Source organism: Larimichthys crocea, chromosome I (assembly GCF_000972845.2).
Source record: "Larimichthys crocea isolate SSNF chromosome I, L_crocea_2.0, whole genome shotgun sequence".
Taxonomy (NCBI): domain Eukaryota; kingdom Metazoa; phylum Chordata; class Actinopteri; family Sciaenidae; genus Larimichthys; species Larimichthys crocea.
The window spans coordinates 4,791,094-4,804,704 of record NC_040011.1 but is presented as its reverse complement, the minus strand read 5'-3'; the positions used below and the strand labels follow the sequence as shown (position 1 = coordinate 4,804,704).

At 42.5% G+C, this 13,611-nt stretch overlaps 1 protein-coding gene and 1 long non-coding RNA gene across 2 annotated transcripts in view; one reads left to right on the top strand and one right to left on the bottom strand.

The window, feature by feature from the left end:
• Positions 1-4,805: 4,805 nt before the first annotated feature.
• Positions 4,806-13,611, bottom strand: part of gli2a (GLI family zinc finger 2a) — a 79,249-nt gene continuing 70,443 nt past the window's right edge. The window contains exons 10-14 of the mRNA XM_019260426.2: positions 13,081-13,230; positions 11,460-11,624; positions 10,389-10,670; positions 8,869-9,235; positions 4,806-8,653 (exon numbers count right to left, since the gene is read on the bottom strand). Of these exons, the coding sequence (XP_019115971.2) occupies positions 6,327-8,653; positions 8,869-9,235; positions 10,389-10,670; positions 11,460-11,624; positions 13,081-13,230 (3,291 nt within the window). The 3' untranslated portion in view covers positions 4,806-6,326. The remainder of the gene's footprint in view (positions 8,654-8,868; positions 9,236-10,388; positions 10,671-11,459; positions 11,625-13,080; positions 13,231-13,611) is intronic.
• The window catches only part of LOC113745646 (uncharacterized), a 51,284-nt gene continuing 46,810 nt past the window's right edge, over positions 9,138-13,611 (top strand). The window contains exon 1 of the long non-coding RNA XR_003462291.1: positions 9,138-9,265. This is a non-coding gene — a long non-coding RNA (uncharacterized LOC113745646). The remainder of the gene's footprint in view (positions 9,266-13,611) is intronic.

The following is a 13,611-nucleotide window of genomic DNA, read 5'->3' as shown; positions in this document are numbered from 1 at the left end:
TGGCTTTTCTCAACGGCCTACTCATGACGACACTCTCAGAGCATCTGACCTCCAGTCTGACTGGCAAAAGAGGATAGCCTAAGAGAGGTCATGATCTGGGTTAGAGACTGACCCTGGACCCCTACACCCCCAAGGAAGGCCACAATGCTGGCCTTCATCACAGACATCCCCTAGGCTCTGTGCGAGTTGATCATAATTCTTGCACTTCCAGAGTTTAGCAGGGCACGTTCTGCCCTTGGGCCAGCAGCAGCAGGATGGGCCAAAGCTCTGTTGGAGCTGTAGGTAACCCTGACTCCGACACGGGTCACGTCCCTCTGATCTCAGTAGGCACAGAGCTCAATGCAGGAAGCCTTTGATGAGAAACTGAGCCAGGCCTGGGGAGAAAGGCACAACAGCCCCAGCTAGTGAATCGCTTTATTATGATGACCCGACCTCAAAGGCCAAAGAGCAAAATGTGACACACTCCGATACTTCTTCAAATACCCTCAAATACATTCGGGACTAATTTCAAACAGAGTTCTGGACCATTTTATTACAGTTTCACAAAAGCAATACATTCGTAGCAGCAACAGCAAAAATCACAAATTCAGATTTATGGATTTAGCAGTGGCCTAAGTGGTGATCAACTTATTATTAGACAAGATATAGATGCTGGTAAGAAACTGAATGATTTCCACAAGAGGAACGGTTTGAGAAGTGCATGTAACCGTTTGTCTAATCAAACAATGAACTACTGTTCACACAGGGAACTGGTGAACTGCAAAGTAACTAAATTCTCCCTGGAGGAAAGAAGGGTAGGAAAGAAGACTTAGGGGACCTGATTGATGTGGGTAACTAAAAAAAACAAATGAATGACTGAAGATACAAAAAAAAAGATTAAATAAGTAAACAAGAAATAAAATAAAAAATTCTCTCTATACTAACTCTAACTCTGAAGTAAATAAAGTTATTACAATTCATCCTTCAGTGAACATGAATGACTAATCTACTGGGTCTTACCTAAAGATAGAACATCAGCAAAGCAGTTAGGATTCATCCTCTGGGAACCATGAATGTCTGTACAGAAATGTGCCACTCTATCCAGTAGATGTTAAGATATTTCACTGGATATGGGAAAACTGTACCACGCTTCATGGCAATCTATCCAGTATATGTTGAGACATTTCACTACAACCAAAGGTGTCAATCTGAGGGTGGGGCTTGAGGAAAAGGGGTCAGTAGGATCCAACTAACATCCCTAGGGTCATGTTAGCATAGCTAAAGTCAGACAAATAAGCAAGGGATCAAAACAGAGCTCCACTACATGTCTGCAGTACTGAGGAGGTAATATTGCACAACAGTGTAATATTACTACTTTTTCAAGAACTTGACTTCCAGGACTGTTAGATTTAAAATCAATTTAGATTTAGATCAGTGCAGATTCTCTGGTGTTGTGCATTTTAAAGCTATGAGCTATGAGCGCTTCACTGTATATCTATTTTCAAGCTTTACAGTTTGCATCTGTTCCATTGTGGGTCAGCTGAGGATAGCAATCTTTCATTCACTTGACCCTCTGCCCCACTGATGTGTGTTGTTTTGTCTGGTAGCAGTCACAGCGTAGGGTGCGAATGTCACCATCCAACAGCTGACTTCCTCCTTCTTCCTTCTTCTTAACAGGCAGCAGCACTTTTTAGAGCCTTACGGTGAGACAGGGACAGCTGAGCCGTCAGGAAGGGGATTCCACAGATAGACATCGAACACTGCCCCTTCCTCTCCTTACTACATCTCTCAGATTGTGGATTACAACAAGACTTAAACGACTGTGCAGCTTTGAATGGGAAGTAGGGACAATTGCAGCTGCATATTTTTTAAAAATCTCAAAGTAGGTTTGACGAGGTCAGATTATGGTCACCAGTAAATGAAAAATAAATCAACTTTTGATATGTGTAGTATAACCTCCTGTACACGCAAGCACCAAACAGCAGAACGTCAAAGTGAGTCATTTTTTTAAAATCTTGCTGTGCAGGTCTGCCTCCAAGTGGCAAAAGTTTAAGGCAGCTTAAAAGTAAGATTGCATAACTTGTTTACTGTAAAATAACAGATCATAAATGATACGATAAATCATTTTGATGCTACACTGATTTGTAAATCAGGTCAATGGTAAATGGTGCCTGGCTGCTGCACATCAACCCTCCGTGATTTCATGAGGTTTCCTGATGGACAGTAAAACAAACTGTTGCAAACTTTAGCTGCTGTTAGCTAATGTTAGCTCAATTTGTTAGCTAGGTTGCCCGGACTGTGAGCTCAGAGCACCGGGGGATACAATGCAGCCACTGGAGCTGATAGCGGTAGACGATACTTGAGATCCCACCAGAAGTGCCACAGATCCCACCTTTCAATCAGCTCATTTCCCTCACCTGGTTTTCCCGGCCCATCTCCTCACCTGCAGTCCATTTGCTCATTAGCCCTCAGCATATATATATATCTCCACTTCCACTTCATCCCTGCCAGATTGTCTTGCGTTGTTTTTGCCAAGCTCTCCAGCGATTCCAGTTTTGTCTTTTTCTGTTTTGTCTCGTTCTGCACTTCGGATACCTGCCTGCCCCTTGTCATATTTGTTTGCCTTTTTGATCTCCTGGTTTTGACCCTGCCTGTACCTTGGACTGACTAAACTGATTTTTCCCTTAAACTTGTCTGCCTCTGAGTCGTGCTTTTGGGTTCTCCTTGCCAGTACCAGCTCCGTGACAGTTTCAAAAGCATCCCAGAAGCGGCTCTTGGTTGACATGTAAAAAAGCACATCGCAGATTGAGATGGCAAGAAATAAGACACAGAAGCGGCATAGAGACTGATCAATTTTCAAAATAAAACTGCACAGACTCCCGATTGCAAACAAAGACGGAAAAAAATATATAATGTAACTATGTAGCAGTGAATTAAGAGAACAGGCAAAACTGTGTCACAGAAGCAACGTCACAGAACTATGCTTGGTGGAATCAAGATGTAAGATCAGGTGTCTTGAACAGAATCTGTCAGAACTTTACAATCTAAATTTTGTGCCAAGGAAACAGGTTTATTTTTCTTTTTACCTTTTTACACATGGATGCCCGTCTTCAGTATGAAGCTGTGTGCTTCAGAGCACACCATCTTTCCTCATCTGTGTGCTTTGTCTAATCATCCATTTCTGCCTCACTAACCTCTTGTTCTCCTCTCTGGTGAGACTCCTTACCCTGGGGCTATTTTTCTCCCATCCTCTCTCTAAGAGAATAAGGAATTCCAGTGGCAAAAGCAATCAGTGGGATCCACTTCTAACCAGTCCTCAGCTGAATCTGCTGTCAAATTAAAAGTGATTTGCTCTCCTTCTTTTAACACTGCATCTTTTCTTATAACCCCTTCCCCCTGCTTTAGTCTCTCTCCTGCTTCACACACCTCTTACTATCTTTACTCTCTTCAACTTCTCAGTTTTTCTCTCTTTATCATCCTCTGCTTTTTTCGCACTACCCTTTATCCTCGCCCTTCTTTTCTGTTTTATGTTGCTCTCAGACCCGTTTCTTTAGGGCCGGCTTGCCACTGTTCATTTTGGACAACATGCCATCTAAGTTTAGAAACTGCCCTGTATGCGTTTTGTGCGTATGGAGTATCCTTTTTCACCTGGGTTTTCAGCTTAGAGCTGGTTTCTTCTCCTTTTGCTCTAGTATGCAGAGTGAAGAATCATGAATAAAAAGCACAGCTACTGAAAGTAACACATTATATTTTCATTAGCAGAGCATCAAGGAAGATATACAAATGTATGCAGAGAAGAGACAGGGCTTCAAAGCAAAGCAAACATTGCTTCTCTATTATTGAAACATATGCATTGCAGTTATAATAGAGCAATCTAAAGGAACCTGACTCAATGACAAGAGAAAGTAGTGTGCAAAAGATCGGTTTAATTTAAAACCATGTCAATGATGTGTTATATCTCTGTTAAAGCAACTGTAAACTGACACTGAACTGTGAAAGCTGAACCAAGACATAGCTCTGCAAAAGGTACTTACAACAGACCTTTTGGGGGGTATTCATTTATCCTATAAAAAATGGTTTGGATAATCTTTCTGATGCTGCTTTTTTGCACCCTGCAAATACTGATTCTAAGGACCTGTCAACAAAGCCTGAAATTAACAAAGGCATGACTAAGAAAATAAGATGCTTAATTTCAGTGACCCTGACATTAAATGTCATTATAAGAAATAAAGACGTGTGGCAGTTTAAACAAAAATGAAAAGGATAAGTGACACAACCTCATTGACGCTGTGATTGATCAAAGTTCTGGACACTGAACTCCAGATGAAATATAAAGAGATTCATGAAAAACTTGCGTTTTTTCAAAACCGTTTCCATCTTCAGATAGTGATTTAAATAAATCACTGAAATCAAGACACAGAACTCCAAAAGAAATGCTAAAATTCCTTTGTCATCATAATGTAAATAATGTTATATATATGTGAAGAGGGGTGGAACACCAGAAGGGTCAATTGTGTAGGCACATTGGAAGTGCAGTATAAGTATCATGTTTTCATTAATATCTGATGCTGAGAATTAGCTTTGTAAGTGTGCACCTTTCATACGTCTGGCTGATGGAGTAAGTGCACTGGCGTTTGCCCTTGAGAACATGCCAAAAATGATTTCACTTGTAGCATACTAGGCCTACTTTCATGTGGCCTCCAGGGACCCCAGACCATGTTATATCAAAGATGACACAGCACAGGGATTTAAACAGAAAAAAAAGGAGATAGTTTATTTGAAATGTACAAAAGCTATATACACACACTCACACAAACCCACACACACTGAGCATAGTAAAAGTGAATGGTAGCATACACACAAACATTTTTAAAGGCTACTTAGAAATTCAGCAAACATAATAAAACTGAGAATTTTCAGGGCTAGTTCGCCATTCCTGTCCAAAACAAGATTCATTATCAAAGTCTGTGTCCCTTCCTGGACTCTCTGCAGTTCATCCAGAGCCCAAGGGAAATATGGGGTGTAGCGAGGAGGGGTTGGTATGAATGTGTTAATTAGGATTGGATCTCTACTGAGAACACACAGAGGTACTTGTATATTCTTTTAGAGAATGCTCCTTATCAGCACAGGGGTTCATGTGCACTGATAGACTAACACAGAGGCATATCCTTGTCCTTTTCAATCATTTGCCCTTGTGAGATGGAACCATGGAGAGTTAATGCCTCTGATCCAGAGGGCAAAGAAGGAAATCTGATTTTACAGTGCCATCCCCAAGAGCTCAGACCATGATCAAAAAGCACTTAATATCTGTGGATCATAATGTTGTACAACCATATGTTTAAACTAGGGCTGTCAAATTCTTGAATTTGGAAATTACAATTAGCCAAACATTTCTGGTTGAACAGCATTAATTTCATATTAAAGTATGAAAGTTTTATTGTCTCTAATGAAGAAATTGTTTTCTTAGATTCACAATAACCTTAATGACATAAAGGGGTCATTGAAAGAAGTACAAAACAAGTTATGCACAAGATAAGCTGCTACAATAGCAGTTCTTTTCTTAGTCCTTTTGCTGCAAGGTAGTTGAAGTAAGTGCATACACTGTATAAACTGCAATAGCAGTTAATGTTTTTGTCATAACAGGCATGTATCATTTTTTACATGCGTCATTTGTTGTTCAACCTCAGTGCTTTAAGCACCTGCATGTTTGGCAGTTTTGTCTCTCCTTCTAAGCTATGTGTCCATTAGACAAAATTAAAGTATCATTCTTTTTGAATTAATAGTAATATACGTTACTGTATCTTTGACAGCCCTAGTTTAAGCATCAAACATCTTCTATAGCATAACTTAAAGCAAGTACCATACAGTATAATCTATACACATAAAGGTCTTCATGAGAAAATATTATTTACATTTCTTGTTCATGTCCTCGTAACTGTTTTAATGTCCAACTCTGACACTTAACCTCAATGTCCTCCGCAAGATACTATGTGAAATGCTTTCAGTGCAGGGTTATTACACCAGCAAATACTGAATGGCAATTGTGTGTAGATGCATTTATATACCCTGGACTATCATATATTTGTAGGTAAAATGTATGGCTTTTTAACAAAAAATGATAGAAAATTGTCCTTGCCCCTAGCTATTTTTACTATAAATCTTTTAAAGTAACATATTATAATCTGAAGCAAATATTACAAGATAAGCGTATCCCTATGGACAATTAAGAAAAACATGTATGAAATAGCCAGTTTTGCATTGTTGAATCAGTGCTTTCTTGTATAGTCCGTATATTCCTGATGTAGAAATGATTAAGACTGGAAGGATGCTAAGATGTTTGATTGCTCTCAGCTTATCAAATTGAGGAACTTGCTTTCTTCAGCCAAAGCTGTGAGCATAGAGTTCATGTCACCAATGGCCATGTTGCCAATCCCTGCCGGTACAGATGCAAGGGTGACAGAGTTGCGGGGGGTGGTGAGACGTGAGGAATTCTGGGACAGACTCTGTAGAAGGCCAGGACTCAGAGTGCCCGACATTAGGCTGGAGTGGTCCCCATCATCTAGCATCGTGTCAAAGTCAATTTGTGCGTGCTCCGTACCACCAGATCCACCAGTGGAAGAATCCACCGTACTGCTGGAGACCAGATTGACTCCTGGTGAGGCCATGTTGGCTGCAGCAGTGGTGTTGCTGGCAGGAGCCTGGCTGGCACAGGGGGACATGGGGGTCTCAAAGTTTACAGAATTTGGCTCAAACATATGAATCTGTCCTGTGTAGAACACAGCAGAGTTTGGATTTTCAGAGTTGCTGTTGTGGGTTGCTGACCCACTGGGCCTCTTTGGACTTGCCTCCGAGGTGTCAGTACCACAAATGGGGCTCAAATCAGATGACTTGGGTATTCGGCTCGGTTGCATCATGATAGATCCTGTGTGTTGTCTGGCAATCAACTTGGGTTCTGTAGGAGGCCTGGGTTGTAACATTCCTCTGCCTCCATTATGAATGTTGTGCTGCTGCTGCTGCTGCTGAGAAACAACACTGTAATTTTGCTGTGGATCCACTTGGTTCACATGAGAATACCCATCAGCCTGTGTCCTTGCTCTGTAACTCTGCAGTTCAGGATCTGCCATACTGTTCCGGGTAGGTCTCACACTAGTGCTCCCAGATATAGAATTTGGGACTGCCTCTTGGCCAAATCCTTGCTGAGGACTCATTTGATCTCCAAAGTTCACATTGTTGCATTGCCTCTGTTGCTGCTGCTGCTGGTGGGAGATGTTCATCAGCCTCTGGCTGTTGTGATTCACGTACCCCTGCACAGACATATTTTGACTCATAGGCACTACCTGCTGGTTGCTTCCCAGGCCCTGACCTTGTCCCTGCAAGGAACCAAAATTGTGCCTCTGCTGAACAACAGCTAGATTCCCTCTGAGAGGGTGCTGCTGTTGTTTGGAGAGCTTAGTTGTGGTGTCCACAGTTCCTGAGCTCACCTCATTCCACTGCACTGGCATGTTGTTCTTGTTCCTGTTGTCTGATGCTGGTGAGAAGGGCTGCTGGGAACCACCGGGACCCATCTGGCAGGATTGCATGTCCTGACCAGACTGAGTCATTGTGGCATCCACCATAGCCATCCTCCTCTGTGTATAAAATGATGCTGGTGGGGCCATGCCTGTTTGGTAGGCCTGAGTCTGATTGCTGGAATGGTAGTCCACTTGTGCCTGATTATGACCTGAGGGGCCAGAATTCTGGGACCTGAGGTACTGCACCACATCATCTGGAAGCACCATATCTTCATCCCCAGTCTGCTCTGCCCCAGTCATCATTCCATCTACTGCCATGTTCTCCATGGCTACATTCTCAGAAATGCTAGGTGGTCTGGGGGCAAATGGGTAGCGTTGCAGGCTGCCATCAGAGCGAGTGTATCCCTGCATAGCTAGTGCCTGGTGGCGTTCAGCTGATGGACCATTCATGGGGTTCATATTGTTCATGCTGTTATAGCGCTGAACTCTTGGAAAGGAGAGAGGGTCCAGTGTAGGACGACGCACTGGGTCACTGGCACGGCGTGGAAGGTTGGTGGGTACCTCATGAGGCATCATGCTCTGTGTGCCATATCCTATATCACTGCATCGCCGAGGCACAGTACCAGAGGGAGGCTGATGGAATGGGTGTGATGAACCTTCCTGGGAGTCATTATAGAGTGCCATGCGGGTCCTCAGGCTCATTCGATCCATATTGGGGAGAGGAGTAGGTGGAGCTCCACCAATGGCAGCAGCGTACTTTGCCTTGAGTCGATAATGCTGAGCTGGTGTCAGACTAAGGAGGCTTGGGAGACCACCTCCACCTCCTCCACTCACACCTCCTCCTCCACAATGGCTGGCCTCGCTGGAGCGGCGAGACAGATCAGTGGAGATTGGGTCATAGGAGTCAGCAGAACTGATATTGTTGTGCCGGTTAGCACCAAACTGGGATGCCTCACTGGACCGGCGGCTGGAATAGCAAGGTGAAATACCGGAGGAGCGCCGACTCATGGTGTAGGCTGAGCTGATAGTGCTGGTGGTGCTGTCACGGCGCTCATTTAGCTGGTTCAGCAGTGTTACTTCACATGAAGACAGGTCACCTATGCGTTGGCTGGGGTACGAACTGCTTAGATTACTCATCACATTGGAGCTTTCCAGCAGGGAACCTGGCAGATGAAAGGAACATTATTATAATGTTACCAACTAATTTACAATTATTTAAATGTACAATTATTTACTGTTATAGAATGAGAAATACAGTATGTGGCTGTTTTGGCTATTGGACTCACATAATTGAGTCATCTTGCAGTGTCATCGCCCAGTAAAGGACTTGGCCTTAAAAAATGACAGCAAACAGATCTCCTCAAACTTTCACACTTACCGACTGCAGGTATGGGAGGCAGCTTCATGCTGTTACGTTGGCCCTGCAGTGGCTGTGGTGCAGAGTTGACCCAAGGGCAGGCGTCCCTCACTGTCTTCAGCCTTTCCTTCTTGATGTTTTCCAGCTTGATGGTGACGCCGCCACCATGACTCACAGCTTTCCTCAACTGAAGCCCCATCCCAGCCTGCTGTCCCGCAGCAGGAACAGTGGAGTCAACCATGGGGCACTCATCCTGTGCACTGAGGTCCCCGAAGCTGCCCCCGCTGTGCATGGCCATTTCTACCCCACTGTCGTTGTTGTTGGCGCTGCTTAGAGGTGATGGCTCGCTGCTACATGACGAGTGGCCACCAGGACTGGACTGATATGTCTGGAGGAGGACAGCAAGAAAGAACTTAATGTAAGTGTAATTAATTAAACTATAAAAGCTTTATTATAAATGATTGTAGATGTTCAATTACTCACTATTAAATGGATATTCTGCCAAACTGGCAAAAAATAGTGGGAAGAATAAGTGAAATTTCAAAATGAAATAAATAAATAAAAGCTATGGTCTCATGCTAAGTTCAGAGAACTATATTATGTATTCCTCAATATTAAATAATTACCACAGTTAAAAAATTCTGATTGTAATGGTGTTTTGTAATAACTAATGTAGGTCTATAGTTCCATAATCTCATTAATTATAGATGAGTCTGATTTATTTACAACAAGAAAACAAGTAGATAATAGATGAGTTCTGTGAGCAACAATCCAGCACAGTGGCAACAGTAATTTAAACTGGCCGAAAATGAACTAAAGTCTTGATCACAGTTTGATGCTGGCACTATTTGTTCAGCACACGCACATGCCCCAGCCTTTAAATATTAATGTGACAATGACTTTTATCATCAGCCGACCACAGAGGCTACTGCCAGTGATATTGTGGACAGAAAAATTCAGCTAAATGATAATGTGTGTGTGCGTGTGTCTCCATGCATGTGTATGTGTGTTTCACATATACAGAGGAAAATGTCCTGAATTTGTGAAAATGGATAATCATGCAAAAAGCATATTTTACATCATGCAAGAATGCAACGATGTAGCGTGAAACACGAGGACACATTTGCACATCTCCCATGCTGAGTTGCGAGAAGACGCAGAGACAGTTTGAGTGCTCACCTCAGTGAAGTCTGTCCATTAGGAAGGTTAACTTGAGAGAAGCAAGTTCAAGCAACAACCAGAAAGGTAAGTTAGGAAGGACGCAGGCAATACCAGCAGTGAGCATTGAACCTCAGAGCAATGTTAGTAAAGTGGAAAATAGGAAGAAAATTAGTGTGTCCTTCTCTTTGTTGTTTCCCAAACATACAAAGCCATGCAACTGTATTAACTTCATCTATTAACAGGTGGCCCTGATAATTTAAATTGCTGAAAGTGGTGCATTTTCTTTAAGATGCAGTTAATCAAACCCCCAATTTTTTATGAATTATAAAAAAGATTTGTGTTTGGAATGACTTTTTTTAGTTTATGTAATCAGGACCCACCATAGAATTCTCAGTCTTGATAGATTTGACTTGTAGGCAGTCCTCCACTCCTCTAGAGTTGCTGTTGGCCTCAATCTTGCCGTCCACACCTCTTGCGCTGAGCTTGGAATTCGCCTCATTCTCCCCGTTGCCTTTGGGTGGCTGCAGCCTCGGAGGTGCATCGCTCCGTTGTTTCTTGGTGACGTGGGCTTCGGGGCCGTGGACCGTCTTAACATGCTTCCTGAGAGAGCTGGGGTCTGTGTAGCGTTTGGTACAGCCTGGGATCTTACACACATATGGTTTCTGCCAAGAAGAGGGAAAGTCATCAATGTTTTGGTTACTACAGCATACAGATCTTTTCTGTGAATTCCTTGTCTGTGTCTGTGATAGTGCCCCCATAGTTTTCCATATTTTGACCAATTCAGTATCCATCTATGTAAATTGAGACTTTATTTTGACAGAGCCAATCAGGGACGGACTGGCAATCTGGCATACCATGCATTTGCCCGGTGGGCCGACGTGGTTTTTGGGCCGACAAGTCCCGATATATATATATATTTAACGAGTAGATTACACACCCCAAACACACTCTTGGGCTTAGCTATGGGAAATGGACCAATGGACCCACAACATGGGGGGGTTGTTGTGGTCTGCTCTGGTCCAAAATGCCAGGGCCGATTTTTTTGTCCCAGTCCGCCCATGGAGCCAATGGAATCTTGCATAAAGCAGTACAAGAAACAAACACAAACACATCTTTCCCTGCACCTTAGCTTATTGAAGGAACAAACATTCACCAGAGAAAAGTACGCTGCTACAGGCTACAGTACAGGCTAGATAGTTAATTAGCTGCTGAGCTGCAGAACATTAAACAGCATGTAAAACACATAGGCTCTAATGCAAGTTTGCTTTCTTTGTTGTAAGATTCACATTTGTCATCAAATCACTTGCCACAAGTGCCACAAATATGCTGTCCTTGCATGAGGCCCATTGTAATGATTACATTTCACACTAAACACTGAGCTGATGGTGGCTCAAATGCATGAAACCCAGTTGAGTGTTAGTCAGCTGATTGATGTGTGTGCATGAACATACCTCATTAGAATGTGTGCGGTTCTGGTGCTTGGCCCGGTCTGAGGCATTGGAGAAGGCCTTGTTGCAGCCTTCATGTTCACAAACATACGGCTTCTCACCGGTGTGGGACCTCAGGTGTGTCTTGAGGTTCTCCAGGCGAGAATAAGCCTTTGCGCAGCCCTCAAACTGCAGAGAGACAGACAGAAAGATAGAAAGACCGCCTGAGTTGCTGTGTTGTTGACAGCTGGGTAGAAAAAAGAGCAACAACAACAACAAAAAAAACTTTGTGTGTTTCAGTTTTCAAATGTAATCTACTCTTGGACTCGTGCCCACCTACTGTGGTGTGCCACACAAAAGCAAAGCAGTGCTACACTGGTAAAAAGGGCTTTTATGCAAAACATCTGAACTAAGTGTGAGGTGTGGTGGAGTTCTTTGTCTGGTTTGCTTTGTTGAGACAAAGAGAAGTCTGTGTTTAGCCTTTGTATTCACTTATACTGTACAAGCTGTAATTTAGTATTCCTTCTGAGCAGTCATTGTGAATGTAATTGACTTTGAAATTAAAAGAGAATCAAATTAGACTAGCTCAGGAATTGGATACAGAAGTCCGAAGATTCTCCCTTAAAAGACAAGACTAAAGAGGAGTTAGAGTTTATGAGAAGATGCATGTGGGATTTGTGCAGAGAACATACAGCATGGTCTTAATAAGGACCCAAGGCCCCCTTCTTGTCTGCAGATTTCAATTACACATCCCCGCTGTCAATCAGCTTTCTTAACTATCTATTTCACAAGTCATCTGTTTTAATGCATTCACAAGAGCCTGTGAGCTAGCTTTGAAGCCAAGCGAACAGGCCCTCGATTTGATCTCCACGAAAATGAAGGCTGGAGCAAATGAAGGCTCCAATAAAACCCCCGTGATTTATCATCATGAAAAACATCGCTGGTGCTGAGCACAAAGGAGATCACATGGACATTTTTAAATAATTTTCTTCTGAGGCAAAGGGAAGTATTGTAGGGTAGAGACTGCATGGCTGCTAATGTGGCTAGGTAACATCCAAGTTCCAGTAGTTGGTTAACCAGTTAATACTTGTGGGTGTTTTTTCAAACAGTTCTGCATAACTTGGGTCTTTAGTGCCACCCTGAGACCTTAAAAATAGGGAGGATTTAAAAAACAAAACAAGAGCTCTCAGCATCCTCCCCCAGAATAATTTGAGTTTCAGAGACTTTGTTTTTTGTTTCCTGTATTCTGGTGACTTTTCAAGAAGAATGAAATGAAAATAATGAAATACACTGACAAATAATAAAAAAAAACAAAAAACAGAATGAACCTTTTGAGTTTTCAAGGTTGGCAAGTATGACCTAATTACTTCAGCACTAATTACCCCAGCACTTATAAAACACAGATTATGCTATAATATAACAAGAACAAACACATTTTTTATTTAGAAATCAGAAAGTTGTTGCTATGGTATATAAATAATACGTTATGTCAGTTTGGGCTCTGATATTGAAAAAAAAAAAAAAAAAACCTGGTGGTGTAGCGAAATGGACAGACATAGTTCCTCAGCTTCATGGAAAAGCAAAACTAAATTGGTTGGTCAGTTAACCAGCTAGTTGCTAACAGTTTAATTCATATGGTTCTTACTGTGCATTTATGCGGCTTCTCCCCCGTGTGACGCCTCATGTGGACCACCAGCATGTACTGAGCCTTGAAGGGCTTCTGCTCCCGCGAACACTCATCCCATCGACACACAAACTCCTTCTTCTCACCGTGGATGTGGTCGTTGTTGATGTGCTGAGGAGACATTTCAATTCAAGTCAATCAACATGCATTATAACATACGTCTGTGATAGAGACAACGAGATAAATGCTGAAATGGTAACTAGACCCAAATGTCTGCGTGTGTGTGTGTGTTTGTGTGCGTGTGTGTGTGTGTCAGCAAATTCTTGTCTTTTTCCCACCAGAAGATTCTCTCTCTTTCAAGTGTCTACACACACACACACACACACACACACACTGAGGGGTCATTCATTATGGTTGACAGTACTTCTGTCAACAGAAGACCAAAACTATAAAAGCGCTGTGTTTTTTCAGGTTGTGTGTTTGTTACTTTCTCAAGGAAGAGGAACTTCCTCAGATCTCGGTAAAAGTGATCAGGAAGTATATTTATCTTCC